Below are 17,772 nucleotides of genomic sequence, written 5' to 3'. Positions count from 1 at the left end.
AGTAGATTCGCCCATCCCTACCCAGAAGCGTTTTATAACTGGACAGGACCACCATAAATGGAGGTAGTCGCCATCTCCATTACCACATCTCCAGCATTTCGTGTGGTGATTCACCCGCGAGGCCTGGTATTGTTTGCGAGATGTACCATCTGGACACTATCTTATAGGAGTTTTCTTGGGTTTTAATGCATTTAGTCGGACCGTGGGTATGTATGTATGTGTGTGTATATGTGTGTGTATATATATATATATATATATATATATATATATATATATATATATATATATATATATATATATATATATATATTCTCCAACAATGTAGACCAGCTCACTCCTGTGAACCACCTGGAACCTCAGCTGACCTGGTTAACTCCGTTGTGCCCGGATCTGGATGTAGGAGTCCATCCATACAAATGTGAACAACGACAAAGCAAAGTCCAGCAATAACGTGAGCAATCCAGGATGCTGTTAAAAAATTTTTTCTTTTTATTCATAAATCCATTAAAATGCAATGGTCCAAGCAGTTCAAAACAGCAATAACGCAGGAAAGTAGTGCAGATAGGACTACGCGTTTCAGCGGTAGAACCCGCCTTCTTCACGGTCCAGAATCTAATCTGCTTTCCAAACATGGAACCTTATATACATCCCACTCCCATCAGGGTAATTATAAACATATGTGAGACTTAAAAACATGTGCTATAAAAGCAGATCAAACATATAAACTATCCACATATTGATCAATATACAGCATGCATAATGATTATAAGGAAAGAATTCAACATATTAGAGAAAAGTACATTAGGAATGTCTGATAACCTGACTATAAGATTTAAGGCCCTGTGCACACAGTGCAGACTCCGTGCAGTTCCGCAGCAGATCTGGCCCTGCAGAATCTCCCGTGCGGCTCCGCTGCAGCCCTCCACCCGCTCCACCACTGTGGGCTGCAGCGGAGCCGCACGGGAGAGGTGATATGCTGCTTCTTTTATTCTGCACCAGATCTGCGCAGAAGGGTCTGCAGCATGTGCACGGCCTCTTTTGTTTTGCATGGCCTTGGATGGTGCTGTACATCGCGTGCAGTTCTACTTTTTTGCTGCGGTTCTGCAGGGCCAGATCTGCTGCGGAACTGCACGGAGTCTGCACTGTGTGCACAGGGCCTTAAATCTTATAGTCAGGTTATCAGACATTCCTAATGTACTTTTCTCTGCTTGGACCATTGCATTTTAATGGATTTATGAATAAAAAGAAAAAAATTTTTAACAGCATCCTGGATTGCTCACGTTATTGCTGGACTTTGCTTTGTCGTTGTATGTATGTGTGTGTATATGTATATATGTGTGTGTGTGTGTATATGTGTATATATATATTATATATATATATATATATATATATATATATATATATATATATATATATATATATATATATATTGTACCTCTTCTTGTGAAAATGTGTAGCCTAGGTCATTTTCCCACTTCGCTATATAGGCACGCTTAAGGCAATGTTTCACAAGAAGTAGCTCATAGTATATAACGGATAGTATTTTTGTGGGTTTGTTTGATTTGGAGCAGAGTCTCGAAGGATGTGGGTTTGTGCGTTAGGTCTGCGTAATGGTGTATTCTTTCCAATGTCTTTTTTATTGTGGAATATTGTATAAAATTGATATTTGCTAGCCCGGGCAATTTGCACAGTTCTTGAAGTGGTGGGAGCATTCCGTCTGTTAGCAGCTGGTCTATTGTAATTTTCAATCCCGGCAGAGCTTCTTCAGTCGATGTGACAAGGGAATGAGCTAAAATGTCTGATAGCATTAATATTGGTGATGAAGGGGGCATCAGAATGTTGTATGCTTTTGCCCACACTTTTAGCAAAGAGCGTGTAAGTAAATTTGGAGAGGGAGGAAGGGGGGGTCCCTCCAGAATAGGTCAATAAGAGCTGTCTGATGGGTTGGGGTGAGAGCTCCTTTTCTATTGCCACCCATTGCTTGTCTTGTGATCCTCGGATCAAGTGTACTGAACGTGTTAGCACCGAGGCATAATAGTACTTATGTCAGGGGCACCCATTCCCCCCCTTGCCCTAGGCAGGGTCAGCGTGTGAAAAGCTATTCGTGGTTTCATCTTGTTCCACATATATTTGGGAAAAAAGGGAGTTAACTCTAGCCAAATAGGAATCTGGTACCTGGATAGGTAGCATTTGAAACATATAGGTGAATTTTGGTAATATCAGACTCTTTAGAAATTTTTTTTTTTTTTTTTTCTCCCTGTCCATGATAGGAACGAATCTCTCCATGCTCCAATTGTAGTTACTGCGTGTTCTAGCAATGGATCATAATTGTACTTTATCAATTCTTTTTCTGTTCTACCTATTTTCACTCCTAAATACCTGATATAATTTTTGGGCCAGGTGAACGGATATTCCTTGCTCAGTTTGCCAAGGGTGTGGGCTGGGACGTTTAGGTCTAATGCCTCCGATTTAGACACATTCACCTTAAAGTTTGAGACACTGCCGTATTCATCTAATAGTCTTTTGAGGACTGGAAAGCTCCTATGTGGTTTCGTCATTATAGTAAATCGTCGACGGAGGCCGCAGTCTTGTAATTTTGCTTCCCAATTTTTACCCCTTCTATTTCTGGACATTGTTGTATTGCAAGTAGGAGAGGCTCCATCGTCCACACAAAAAGCAGTGGTGACAGCGGGCATCCCTGGCGTGTGCCATTTCCTATGGTGAACGTGTCTGTGAGCGAGCCAATAATGTCAATGCGGGCCTTCGAGTTTTTGTATAATTTCATTATGGTTAGAACTAACTGGCGTGGGAATCCGAATCCCAACAACGTTTCCTCTAAATAAGTCCAGTCCACCATGTCGAAGGCCTTTTCCGCATCTGTGCCTAGTAAGACCAGAGGGAGTTCACTCCTTTTCACGTGTTGCATAAGATGTATAATTTTGTATGCATTATCTCTCCCTTCTCTCCCCCCCCCACAAAACCTGTTTGATTTAAAGATATTACAGTCGGCAAGATCTTTGCTAGTCTGCATGCCAGCATTTTTGCAAATAGCTTCAGGTCGACATTAAGTAGTGATATTGGCCTGTAGCTACTACATTGTTCCTGATCTTTGCCTTCTTTATATATTAGGATATTTTAGCTTCCAAAGCTTGGGCAGGGAACTGATCTCTGTCCATTATAGAATTACACATTCCCAACAGGTGTGAGCTGAGGATTATGGAGAAGGTCTTATAGTAAGTTATTTGTAGGCCATCTGGTCCGGGTGTTTTCCCCTTTGGGCGCTTCGACAGGGCAGACCGGAGCTCGTCCATCCGAAACGGCTTAATTAGTTGAGTTTGCTGTGTTTCAGTTAATTGAGGTAATTTCAGTCGGGCTAGAAATCTCCCTATTGGCCTTTTTCTTTTTTGTTGTTCTACATTTGACTCTGTCGAGCGGATGTTATATAGTTGCTTGTAATATTCTAGGAACTCTGACTCGATATGCGTGTAATTTTGCGTGCTTAGTCCTCCTGATTTTTTTGATTGAATGTATATATGTGCGGTTTTGGCGCTTTCTTATGCGTGAGAGCATAAATTTAGAAGCTTTGTCCCCATGTACAAACATTCTATTTCACCATGAGGCGTACCATTTTGCTGATTTTTTTTTGTTTAGAAAATCTGATTTGTTGTCTCTTTTTGGTTAGCTCATTTAACCATTTTGTGTCTGGTTGTTTCTTATGTAGGGTCTCTAATTCGAATATCTCTCCATATAACGTGTTTATTTCATGTTGCCGCTTTTTATTTAGGTACGAAGTGATTGAGATTAGTTCTCCTCTTATTACTGATTTATGCGCTTCCCACAAAATAGGGGCTGAAACCTCTTCTGTGTCATTTTGTGTGAAGTATTGTTTAAGTGTTTTGGATATGCGGGTACGAATTTCTGGGTCAGTCAGAATTGACTCATTTAGTCGCCATGTTCTTGTAAGGGAAAAAGGCTTGGGTAGTGTCATTTTAAGTGTAACCATAGAGTGGTCAGAGTGAACATTTGGGAGTATTTTTGAGGTCAGGGCGTTGGGGAGTAGTCTTCTCGGGATTAGTATATATTCCAGTCTATGATAGGTCTTGTGGAGGTGGGAGTAGTAAGTGAAGTCCTTGTCACCGGGTTGTAAATACCTCCAAATATCTATTATCTGCAGTGACCTAATTTTTGTTTTAATCCTAGTCAGATCTCTTAGAGATATTGAGCTTTTCTCTTTTATAGAGTCTATTTGAGGATCTAGTGCTACATTTAGGTCTCCCCCTATGACCAGTGTCCCTTCCCTATATTCTTCTATAGTCCCAAAGGTTGCTAGAAGCCACTTCAAATGTTTCTTATTCGGGGCATAGAGGCTACAGATTGTGTACATATTCCCCGCTAAAAGTCCCTTGACAAATACATATCTCCCGTTTTGAATCTGTTTTTATATCATGTATTTGAAACGGAATTCCTTTCGCTATCGCTATTGAAGTACCTCTAGAGCCCGTTTGTGTTGTGGCATGGTACCATGTGTTGTAATGCGACCTTTCAAAGTTAGGAAGGTTCTCTGAAATAGTGTGTTTCCTGGACCATCAAGATATCTATGTTTTGCCTTTTAAGCATGTCTAATGTATGTCGTCTAGTGATTGTTGAGTTTAGGCCATTTGCGTTAAGGGAGGCAAAAGTAAACACCTTATTATGTATAGCCATAGGGTTGAGAGGTTTGGCGGGTGAATCTTCTCTTAAACGGTAGTGGTTTTCGACGCAGAAGTTTCTTGGTGCTGGTTCTTGCGTGGAGGGTGGGGAGGAGAGAGAGAGAGGGTGGGTAGGAAGGAAGAAAGAAGAAGACGAAATATGATGAGATTCATATAAAACACATCAAACAAAAGATTGCAGTTAACAGTTCTACTGAACTTGGTCATAGTTCTTGTAGGCTTTTGAGGGAAAAATTTTTTCTAAGATTCAGAGCCCAATGGGGCAAACCTAGCATAGCATAAAAGTGATGATGTAACAGCCGTCACCGCCATCAAGCAAAGGCAACGGCCACAAGACCTGAAATACCCGTCATGGAATATTTTTATCAAAGGGGAAATCCACAACAAAACAGCTGGCAACAGGGGGACCGATTATTCAAGTCGCCCCTTCATCCCCTTTTGAGTTTGGGGACTTTGCAGTTTTCTTTTGTTCCTGGAGTTTTGGAGTCCCTGTCAATTGCCATGGTGCTGTGTTTGGCAGGTGTCGGTAGTTTGAAGTGGAATGAAACGTCTCTAGGTCCGGATACTGCTCCAGGGAGATGTCCAGGGTCTTGCAGATTTATTTAATGTCTGGGGATGATCTGGCTTGGAATTTTTTGTCTCCTGCTGATATATAAATTCCAAATGGCAACAGCCAATGATAGCGGTAGCCTTTTTGAGTTAGGGCTTCTGTGAATGGTTTTAGGAATTTGCGTTTTTTAAGTGTTGTGGCTGACAAATCTTGAGAGTCTTATCTGCGAGCCTTCATATAAAATTTCCTGCGATTCGCGCGCTCTGCGAAGAATCAGGTCCTTCACGCGATAGTCAAGGAAACAGCACAGCACATCTCTTGGAGGCTCTCCTTGTTTGGGTCTGGGACGCAAAGACCTGTGTACTCTTACAAGTTCAATATCTTTGGGGTCGTCTTCTAGAAGCAGATCAGAGAAGATCTCGATTGAAGCTTTGGTTAGCGCCTCCGTAGCCATGGATTCCGGGAGCCCCTTTATGCGAATGTTGTTCCTTCGCTCGCGGTTCTCGTGATCTTCTAGCGTAGTTTGGACCATATGAATCTGGCTTTCATGTTCGCCAAGACAATCATACAGGACGTTGGTATGCTGTATCAGGGTAGTCTGATAGTTTTCAACCACTTCGAGTCTGTGGCCTTGTTGTGAAATGTCTTGCTTTATTTCCGCCAGTTCCCTTCCAATAGGTTCCAAAGCTTTTGAGAGGATCCTTTTAATAAATGTGCGGGTCACCAGGGAGTCTTTCGTGGTTCCCCCTCTGAGTCGCTCTCCAGATCTGTCTCTGAATCGTCTTCCATTTGAGAGTCTGTTTGCTGTGAAGGTTTAATAGGGACTGGAAAAGAAGCCTGTTTCTTCAGAAATTTGTCTACGTCCGCTTGTGTTAGAGATTTTGTAGCTCTAGTAGTGTTTTTCAAAGATTTCACTGTGGTTTTTCCTATAGTTATTTCCGTTGAATTCTGGCAGTTTATGCTGTTAATGTTGTTTTCCCTCCGCCAACAATCTTCAGGGTTAGAGAAGCATGTCAAGTGTGTTATATATATATATATATATATATATATATATATATATATATATATATATATATATATATATATATATATATATATATATATATATATATATATAATTTTTTTTTTTTTATCAAATGGGTGTTAGGCACGTAGTTTCCTCTAATGGTCACTAGGTGTCGCTCTCTTCTCTCCCTCTGAATTCAGCTTTTATCCGAGGAATAGAAAGTGTGATTCCCCTATATATAACGCTGTCTTCTCTTGGTCCCTCTGAATGCTGCCAAATAGACCACTGTGGGTCTGGCGTCTTGCTCAAGTTCCACCTCCTGGCCCCAGTTTTTGTGGTAAGGACGTCAGTATCATAGTTGCACAGGAGGAGAAATAATAGCTAAATGCTATGTCACTGGGGAGGGGGGCATAGAAGTGATCTCTTGCATCTGATTCAGCAAAGTCAAGGGTCTCTCTTCCAAGCCGACAGCAGGGGAGAGCGGCAAAGGATCAGAATTCCCCTTCCACCCAGAGGACTGACTTGCAGGGTCTAATATCTCAGGAGTCTCTCTCCGTGTGCAGCAGGTGGGAGGGGGATGAGGAGGGAGCCAGACACCAGAGATGGATCTCAGCAGCTCTTATCACTTCAGGCTCTTATGTGGCTAGACAGAGTGTGTAATGAGGTGGGGGAGGGAGTCGCTGACAGGGGAATTTATCTAATGGCTCCTCCACAACAGCGGTACCTTCACAACAATCCTTGCAGCTTGTAATCCACCATTCCCCTCAGCCTCTCAAGATGGCGCCTGTCTTTTCCAGCCACGCTCCACTGCTTGTTTATGAAGCACCTGGGTGGGTGATTAGAGCCAAGCCTCCCTCTTCAGTTGCGACTCTCAGATGTGCCAGAGAGGTTTATCTCAGCTCTGGGAACCAAACTGCAGCATCTCTCAAAATTCTAAATTTAGCAGGTAATGTGGAGGAGCTCCAAGCCCACACGTCCTGTCTCCTCAGCAGCTAGGCCACGCCCCCCCTCTCTTTTTCTTTCTCTCTCTCTCTCTCTCTCTCTCTCTCGTGAATCTAAAAAAGTCCTCTACAGCCCCATCGACAACTCTCTCTCCAGAAAAGATCTCGATGCTGACCCAGGAATCCCGGAAGTTTCTCTTGCCCGCCACATCACCTACGGTTCAACATACAGACCCTCAGAAATAAATTAAAAAGGGAAAGAGGTAGCGTCGCTCTAGACAGTACCATTTGCCCAACTTCATCTCTGTTCTCTACAGCAAACATTGCTCTCGGCTTGAAACGTAAATCCATCCCCCTGATCCGCCAGGCTTGCCTGTCTCCACAGTTCAGGCGGTTTCCCAGGTGGTGGACGTCAACATCCTCACTGGGTCAAGGAATGTCTTTTTTCTTTCGGGTCACTGGCTGGTGGTGATCAATGACGCCAGTCTCCTAAGTTGAGGTGCAATTTTCCGCGACCACACAGCTCAAGTCGCTGATCCATTCAAGAATCCGGTTTCCCGATCAATATCCTCGAGATTCGAGCAATCATAATGGCCTTTCATTGTTTCCATCGTCTTTTTGCCGACCATCCCATTTGGTTCCAGTCGGACAACGCCACGGCGCTAGCATACAATAATAAGCAAGGGGGGCACACGTAGCTAAACAGCGATGCTCGATATAGCACGCATTCTGCGATGGGCCGAGACGCACCATTCAGCCATCTCGGCAGTTCATATCCCGGGAGTAGAGTTTTTGGACTACTGATTTTCTCAGCCGTCTAGGTCTGGCCTCTGTAGAGTCGTCCCTTCATCTGGAAGTTCTTTCCAGTAGATTGTCAGCGCTAGGGTACTCCAGATGTGACTCCCATGGCCTCTAGGCTACACGCTAAAGTTCCGGCATTAGTCGTTCGGTCCCGAGACCCGTTAGCTATCGCGTCAAATGCTCTGGTGCTTCTGTGTCATCTGTTTCGCCTCCCTTAAATTTTTTTTCGCCGCTTCCTCTATTCCCAAAGGTCATCCAGAAGATCAAGGCAGGGGGTATCCCGGTAATTCTCGTCGCACCACACTGGCCACGTCGAGTATGGTCCGCGGAATTGGTGCTACTTATCGCCGATGTTCCCTAGTGGTTACTGGTCTGCCCAGTCCTCCTTTCTCAAGGTAGAATAAAACCAACCAATCAATCATGAGACCTATTAACCATAGAAAACCAGACAGGGTGTACTTAATTAATAATAGTTTTATTGTACAAGTGGTTGTATAAAAACCAATTAAAAAAAAAAAAAAAAAAAGAAAAAAGTGCACGTATAGGAACGATTTAACAAAATTGTAATATAAAATTGGACCCAATTACATATAAAATATGCATACCTCATATTATAAAGTGACCATTTTTCAAAAAGGTTATATAATATATAAAAAGTGCAGATACATAAAATTATTTATAACATATTGACAAAATGAATCACAATCATAAAAAAGTGCGATGTGCAAAATTTACCACACTATGATATATCATATTCAAAGAAATGGAAAAGGAAAAAGGAACACTTGTGCCTTTAAAAAAAAAAAAAAAAAAAAATCGTGTATATCCACAAAAATTTTTTTTCAAAAACAATTGACTCATGACAATTACATGTATAATATAAAGTGCAGTGTGCATGTGCAAAATTTTTTAAACCATACACATTTAAATAGAGCGACCAGTGCCTCTTTTTATAAAGTGCAAATAATTGTAGTTATAGAGGATTTGCATAAGTGGATCCTATACCTTTTGAGGGTCACCACGTCCCTATCACGCGCTCCCCGACGCGCGTTTCGGAATCCTTCCTTCATCAGGGGGTGGCTACATGGTGGATCCGGGGTTTTTTTATATGTGGGCAATATCAGCGCCAATATCCTTAATGGCGCTGATGATGATAGCGGTGCTCCGGGTGTGGAGGTGGCGCCTGCGCAGTCTGGAGGTCCCACAATCCCAAGCGCCGGACCACGTGATCGGAACACACAGGATCTGAACCCGGCGTTACCAAGGTCACGAGGACGTGGCAAGTCAGGACACGGAGCACTGCATCAAAGTATTAGAGTGGAAATCACCACAATAGATCCATTATATATGTCCCATTGACACTAAGGATATTACAGACCTTACATAAAAGATATATAAAGTTCCAATTCAGAATATAATAATAAGGGAAAATATAACACTTAAATAAACAATAATAAATAATACTTTCATTAAAGTCATAAATATATAATAATGAAAAAATAAAAAATATATAGTGAATAAAAATAATCAATAATAAACAACCATTATTGAAAAGAATAAATAAATCAAATAAATAATAAATCAAAAAATTAAATTAATAAATAAAATATTTAGAATGTAGAAAAAATATAATTAATAATGTGAAAAATAATAAATGAAAAATGATAAAAAATAATATAAAATATATGATATCACAATAACAAAAAATAATGAAAACATTTTTTTTATAAACCATAATTAGCAATATAAATAATTATAAATAATCCAATAGTATTTATAGATAAGTCCAAATATCCAACAGATATCAGCCTCCATGACGACTTCTCAGTTCCACATAGTTTTAACGGATCCAGAAAAAATATTTATTGCAGCCAGAATATTATATGGCCATATACAAGATGAAATAAATCTACAAAATAATAAAAAAATTAGAATAAAAATTATAATACACAACGAAACGACTTAAAATCAGTTTAAAATTGGTTTAAAATTAGTTTAAAATTGGCAGAAGGTTTACAAAAAAGGAGTAAAACTCAAATTCTCATTCAGACCATTGGGAGACACCGTATCTAATGTCCAAATCCACCTAATTTCTTTCTTAGCTAAAAGATTCCCTATTTTTCCACCTCTTTCATTGGGTTGAACCATGTCTATCCCTATCACTTTTAATAATGAGGCATCACAATTGTGATGAACCTTGAAGTGTCTTGGTATTTTTTTTAACAGTGAGATATCATCAATTCCTTTTGAAGCTATTATCCCTAATACATGTTCCCTAACACGAATTTTCAATTGCCGTATAATCATTCCAACATACATCAAAGAGCAAGGACACGTTGCATAATAGATAACCGCTCTGGTTGTACAGGTTATTGAATGTTTGATCCCATACATCAATGTGTCCTTAGAATTGGAGAAATTTTGTGCCCTATTGATATTGGGACATGCCACACACTTCCCACATGGCTTAGAACCCAATGATATTTTCGCATTTGAAAAAAAATTGACAGGGGATGGATTAGATACATAGTGACTTTTCACCAATAATCTTATATTCCTTGATCTTTTAAAGGTGATACTTGGTGTGTCCCCTATGTAGTTAGACAATATCGGATCCGTTTTTAAGATTCCCCAAGATTTAGTCAAGTTTTCTCATTAAATCAGTTTGGCCATGATATTGTGTAATATATCTCACCCACTGATTTGCTTCTATAGTTTTTTTTGCCATAAAGCGCTTGATGTCGGGAAGTATTTTTTGCACGATTATAGGCCTTTTTAATGGAACGATGGCTATACCCACGTTCTAAGAATCTTTGCTTCAAATCTAAAGCTTGTGTTTTAAAATACTCATCTTTTGAGCAGATTCTTCTCAATCTTAGGAATTGCCCTATTGGGATAGATCGTATCATGGCTGGTGGATGTGATGAATTTGCATGGAGAAGTGAATTAACGGATGTTGACTTGCGAAAAATATCAGTATGTAAACAGTCATCCTCACCTCTCCTAACGCTAACGTCCAAAAATTCCATTTTATTTGGATCAAACTGATATGTGAAATGTATGTTATAGGAGTTATTATTCAAACCTGTCATACATTCATGAAGGGATTCCACCGACCCATCCCATATCAAAAAAATATCGTCAATGAAACGTACCCACATTAGGATACGCTCCATTGACGGTACCAATCCAGAAAGAACGAGGTCCCTCTCCCACAGCCCCCAGGAATAAATTTGCGTAAGCCGGCGCAAAAGAAGCACCCATTGCAGTGCCCTGGAGCTGCAGGAAGAAGGACCCCTTAAATATGAAAAAATTATGCGAGAGCAAATTCCAAAAGTTCCACAATGAATTGGCGCATTGAATGAGGTGTAGTTGATGAATATAAAAAATATTCCACAGCTTTAATGCCATCATTATGGCGAATGTTCGTATAAAGAGATTCCACATCGCATGACACTAATGAAGTGTCACTGCCAATGTGGAGCCCATCCACCTTTTTAAGAAATTCATTTGTATCTTTAATAAATGAAGGCAGTTCCTCCACTAATGGTTGCAGTTTAGAGTCCACAAACCTATTGACATTCTCCAAATAATTTCCACACCCAGATATGATGGGTCTCCCGGGCGGGATTGATTGATTTTTGTGGCAGCAAATAGAATGTTGGTATCGTTGGTTCAGATATCTGTAATGCCACAAACAACTCCTTTGAAATAGTATCCATCTCTAAGGCCTCCTTCAAAATACCCATCAACTCAATTTGAAATTTCAGATGGATTGTACGTCAATTTTTTATAACATGATTCATCCTTTAACTGTCTAAAGGCCTCTCTTTCATAGAGTTGTTTAGGCCAGACAACCAAATTACCCCCCTTGTCAGTCGGTTTATATACTACATCCGGTATTTCCTGTAATCGTTTTAGAATCATTTTTTCTTCCTTAGTAAAATTTTCCGCATGAGGAAACTTAGGGATTTTATCAAACTCTCTACTTACAACTTTCACAAATATCTCAATCACTGGATAGGCTGACAAGGGGGGAAACTTCCGTGACTTGGGGCGTATCGATTCAGGAATCTTACCTCCCTCCGATTCATTATGTTCTTGTGCCAATTCATTCATAGTGCCTCCTGTTCTGCCTCTGTTGGGAACAATTGCAATATTTTTTCATTGTGAAAATGTTTTTTAAAGATGAGTTTTCTCGCAAACAAATGTAAATCTTTAATAGTAGAAAATGTATCAAATTGGGCTGTGGGACAAAACATGAGACCTTTATTCAAAATTTCAGTATCAGAAAAATTGTGAACTTAAATTAATCACCTTTAGACTATTCTTGTAATTCTCAGGAGAATATCTGAATGTCCGTTTAGCTGGTACATAGCGAGGTTACCTCTTACGTTTTGGTGTAGATATTGCTGAAACAGAGGCAGAAGAGAAGGCACCAGAAATATCTCCCGCCACAGGATTGGATGACAGAGATGGATCGGTCACGATTTTTCTGCCCCGTTTGGTATCTATGCCATCTGTAAATTCTCCCATCCGTTAGTTCTCTTTGATCTCTCAGTAATTTATCAGTCTGTTTCGCCTGTATATCCTTTGTCCATTGGTCAATATGTTTTTCCAATTGACCATCAATCGATTGATATAACTCAGTAGATAAGCATAATTTTGCTTTTGCAAAGGACTCCTCCAACAGTTTAATTCAACCAAATTTTTGGAATTATATCTAACCAACAACTCCATCAATTGTCTGGATGCCATATTACAGACATTTTCCCAGTTCTTTATAAATTCATCATCATTGACTGGGAATGAGGGGGTAACCTGAATTCTCAAGCCCCTAGGGATCAACTGATGTATGTAATTTTTCAGGAATGCACGATTCCACCAATACCGTGTGCGCTTATATATCAAATCCTTTATATTTCTGAACAACTCATCAAATTGTAAACCATTGCCAGGTGTAATTGTAGGACCACCATTAGTAAATTCCGCATTAATCCGTCCCTGCCAGGACAATTCTCTGGCCTTTAAAGTCCATGTTCGGTAGTTGAGAAGAACCTGTGCTAAACACAGTAATTAATTAGAAGAAAGAAACACAACAACACTGGATATAGTATATATCAAAATAAAATGATACACTGAACAATCAATAATAATAATAATAATAATAATAATAATAATAATAATAATGTATACCACCAGTGTTCAGTGAAATTAGTGATTACACACTAGTTTAGATAGAATAAAACCAACCAATCATGAGACCTAATAACCATAGAAAACCAGACAGGGTGTACTTAATTAATAATAATTTTATTGTACAAGTGGTTGTATAAAAAAAATTAAAAGCAAAGTGCACGTATGGGAACGATTTAACAAAATTGTAATATACAATTGGACCCAATTACATATAAAATATGCATACCTCATATATTATAAAGTGACCATTTTTCAAAAAGGTTATATAATATATAAAAAGTGCAGACACATAAAATTAATTATAACATATGGACAAAATGAATCACAATCAGAAAGTGCGATGTGCAAAATTTACCACTGTGATATTATATCATATTCCAGGAAATGGAAAAGGAAAAAGGAACACTTGTGCCTTTAAAAAAAAATATATATATTTAAAATTATATATATATATATATATATATATATATATATATATGTATATGTGTGTATATGTGTGTGTGTATATATGTGTGTATATATGTGTGTATATATATATATATATATATATATATATATATATATATATATATATATATATATATATTTATGTGTGTGTGTGTGTATATATAAAATTTTTTATACATATACATAAGAATTTTTTTAGATATATAGATATCTATATACATAAAAAATATTTTTTTTAGATATAAAATTATATATATATATATATATATATATATATATATATATATATATTTTTTTTTTTTTTTTTTTAGGCACAAGTGATTTCCTTTTCCATTTCTTTGAATATGATATAATATCACAGTGTGGTAAGTTTTGCACATTGCACTTTTTTATGATTGTGATTCACTTTGTCAATATGTTATAATTAATTTTATGTATCTGCACTTTTTATATATTATATAACCTTTTTGAAAAATGGTCACTTTATAATATGAGGTATGCATATTTTATATGTAATTGGGTCCAATTTTATATTACAATTTTGTTAAATCGTTCCTATACGTGCACTTTTTTGTTTTTAATTGGTTTTTATACAACCACTTGTACAACAAAAATATTAAGTACACCCTGTCTGGTTTTCTATGGTTAATAGGTGTCATGATTGGTTGGTTTTATTCTATCTTAACTAGTGTGTAATCACTAATTTCACTGAACACTGGTGGTATATTTTATTATTATTAATTGATCAGTGTATCATTTTATTTTGATATATACTATATCCAGTGTCGGTGTGTTTCTTCTTTCTCAAGGGCCCATTTACCGCCAGAACTCTGGAGTGCTGAGTTTCACGGCCTGGCTATTGAATCTTGGATCTTCGCCCAGGCCGGCTTCTTGCAACAAGTAGCGTTCTCCATGATCAACGCACGGTTAACTACCTCCATGCATATTTACAGTTGTATTAGGAAGACCTTTTGGTATAAAAACCACGGTTGTTCCCCACTTGTGTCTTCTACTCTGACCATTTTAGAAGTTTTCTCCAACCAGGATTGGATTCACTCTCTCTCCTCTCAAATGCCAAATTTCAGTCCTATCCATCGCACGTTAAAGGCTCTCCACACTTTGGATTTAGTGTGAGCACTCAGAAAATACATTTCCAGAACAGCACCTTTCCGTAGGTCGGATTCCCTCTTTGTATTTCCACAGCGACACAGAAAAGGCCACCTTTTCTAAGAGCTATAATAGCCAGATAAGTCCGCTCTGCAATTCAGGAAGCTTACAGTGTCAGGGGTTACTCTAGGCAGAATCCACTAGGTTAGTGGGAGGCTTTGGGGCCATTTGGCAACAGCTGTTGGCACAGCAAGTTTGCAAAGTTGCAACTTCGTCCAGTCTTCACATGTTAGTTATGTTTTACAATATGCATTCTCAAGCCTCTTCAGATGCTGTCCATGGCAGACTAACTCTGCAATTGACAGTAGCGCATCTGTAGGTCAGATTAATCGTTGGGTACATAAGGTTAAAGCTGTTGTGCTGTTTCTCACCCAGGGACTGCTTTAGGAAGTCCCATGTCCACCATTGAGGCGAAGGAGAAACAGGGATTTTTGTGTGTACTGTCGAGCGTTGTACTGCAGCTGTCGAGCGTTGACAGTGTCATTTGACTCATGCTTCCAGCCATCTGGCTGGAAACCCGCCCACCGGTGACCCCCATCACGTGATCATGGTTCGTTGGCATGACAACCAGAGGTCTCCTGGAGACTTCTATGGCTGTGAGGGCCACCTGGTGGTCAGCGTTCATAGCAAGTGAGTAATTCTACTACATAGAGGCAATCTGATTATCACCTCTATGTAGCAGAGCCGATCAGGTTGTGGCAGCTTCTAGTCTCCCATGGAGACTATTGAAGCATGCCAAAAGTAAAAGAAAAAAATGTAAAAAGCTTTTAAAAATAGTTCAAAAAAAAAAAAAAAAAGTTCAAATCACCCCCTTTCGCCCCATTCAAACAAAAAACAATAAAAAAACAAACATACACATTTGTTATCGCTGCGTTCAGAATCGCCCAATCTATCAATAAAAAAAAAATTAACCTGATCGCTAAACTGCCAGAATTCCTTTTTTTTGGTCGCATTACAATGCAATAACTGGCGATCAAAAGATCGTATCTGCACCAAAATGGTTTCATTAAAAATGTCAGCTGGACAAGCAAAACATATGCCCTGTCCCAACCTGAGATCATGAAAAATGGAGACACTATGGGTATTGGAAAATGGCACAGATTTTTTTTTTTTTGTTTTATAGCAAAGTTTGGAATTTTTTTTCACCACTTAGATAAAAAAGAACTTAGACATGTTTGGTGTCTATGAACTCATAATGACCTGGAGAATCATCATGTCCGTTTTAGCATTTAGTGAACTTAATAAAAAAAGCCAAACAAACAAGTGTGGGATTGCACTTTATCTTCTGCAATTTCACCGCACTTGGAATTTTTTTTCCCATTTTTTAGTACATTACATGGTACAACTGATGGTGTCGTTCAAAAGTAGCCCGCACACTGCCATATTGATGGAAAAAATAAAAGTTATGGCTTTGAGAAGAAATGTAGCAAAAAAAAGCTCCAGTCATGAAGAGGTTAAAACTAATCACTGACAGTTTCAAGTAACATTAGAGCTAAGTGCTTATCAAGTTAGTCAATGTAAATCAGCACTTGAAATATATTTTTGTTTAATATACCTAGTTTACATTAATGTATGTAGAATCTGTGACTTAATTACTTTGCACATTTATGCTCACAGACAGGTATTTTTTTTTTGCAGATCAATCGTACTGCTCTCCTTCCCAAAGGTTTAAGTTTCAGCCACCTCTTCCCCCTGACTCGCCATATAATACTCCACCTTCACTCTCTCGTGGAACTCCTCCTTCAACACCTACAAATTTTATACCCCCACCTCCACCAACACCAACTCCTCCACCCTTACCAAAAGGAACACCTCCACCCACTCCTCCCTGTAGAAGCTTCCCTCTGCTTCCTTCAAGAGAAGGTTTTCCTTTGCAAGCAAAGGTGGCGAATTCCATGGATGAAGACACTTTGACTTTGGAGGAACTGGAAGAACAACAACGTTTAATCTGGGCAGCTCTGGAAAATGCAGAGAGCACAAACAGTGAATCAGATGTTCATACTCCATTAAATGGTAATTCTGTTTCCTCTTCTCCAAGCAGAGTTGAAAGTGACAGTGTCACAGAAGAGAAAATTGCAAGCCACAATATTAAAGAATTGAAGAATTCTGTTCTCCCCACAGAATCCATTTTAGAAGAATCTAATGAAAATGTTCCTCTGACAACAGAAGAAGAATCCTTTAATAAAGATCCCAATGAAGATGCTCCGATTCAGGAGATGGTTGTTACGGAACCCATTGACAAAACTAATGAGGAAAAGACATGTGCGGCAAAAGAGGTTATCGAAGAGGCTGCATATGTTGACCCTTCTTTTTCCAACACTAGAATTCCAGATAGGAGTAAGTTTGCAGAAGGTATTACACCATTTGAATTTGAGAACATGTCTGAGTCAACTGGTACTTACCTTCGTCTTAGAGATGTCCTGAAAAATTCCCCACGAAACCAGCAGAAAAATAAACAGGGGATGTAACACAATTCTTAGATGAGGACTGTTTTGTTTTTTGTATTTGAAAATGTTATCGTTAAACAGCATTCACATACATGTACAGCAATTTATATAAACAAGAAGGTATAAATGTGTTTTTATTGACTCGATTACTGAGGAGTATTAAGAAAACCACCAGTTGGCTGGTTATTTTCAGGTGTTTTGTCAGCAAAGATAAAAGCTAAAAAAAAGTCTCGTACAAAAGGGAATGAAAGTCATGTTTCATTGTATTCTGATTTTTTTTTTCTCAAGAAGAGTTATATAGACTTGCTGTTTGTAAATTCAAATTGTTCATTATCTTGGCAATCTTTTTAAAACATTATTTTACTTCATTTTTCGGCGAGTTTGTTACTGTCTAATGTTTTGAGATTTTTTTTTTTTTTTAAGGCTAATGTAACTTACTATTTTTACATCCACTTTTTTAGGATCTTTTTGAATTAAGTAATTTCACCCCACTGTGCATACCTCA

At 38.7% G+C, this 17,772-nt stretch overlaps 1 protein-coding gene across 3 annotated transcripts in view; it reads left to right on the top strand.

Annotated features, from left to right (window-relative positions):
• LOC141098345 (zinc finger CCHC domain-containing protein 8-like) overlaps window positions 1–17,398 on the top strand; it is a 211,407-nt gene extending 194,009 nt beyond the window's left edge. For 2 of the 3 annotated variants that reach the window (XM_073586031.1, XM_073586032.1), the window contains one exon: window positions 16,459–17,398. In XM_073586031.1, coding sequence (XP_073442132.1) covers window positions 16,459–17,288 — 830 coding nt within the window. In that variant the 3' untranslated portion in view covers window positions 17,289–17,398. The remainder of the gene's footprint in view (window positions 1–16,458) is intronic. The other variant, XM_073586033.1, reaches the window with a different exon arrangement.
• Window positions 17,399–17,772: the final 374 nt, after the last annotated feature.

This window comes from Dendrobates tinctorius, unplaced genomic scaffold (assembly GCF_039654945.1).
Source record: "Dendrobates tinctorius isolate UK_male_01 unplaced genomic scaffold, ASM3965494v1 ptg000090l, whole genome shotgun sequence".
NCBI lineage: Eukaryota > Metazoa > Chordata > Amphibia > Anura > Dendrobatidae > Dendrobates > Dendrobates tinctorius.
The sequence above is the reverse complement of the archived record's forward strand: the minus strand, read 5'-3'. Positions and strand labels throughout refer to the sequence as shown.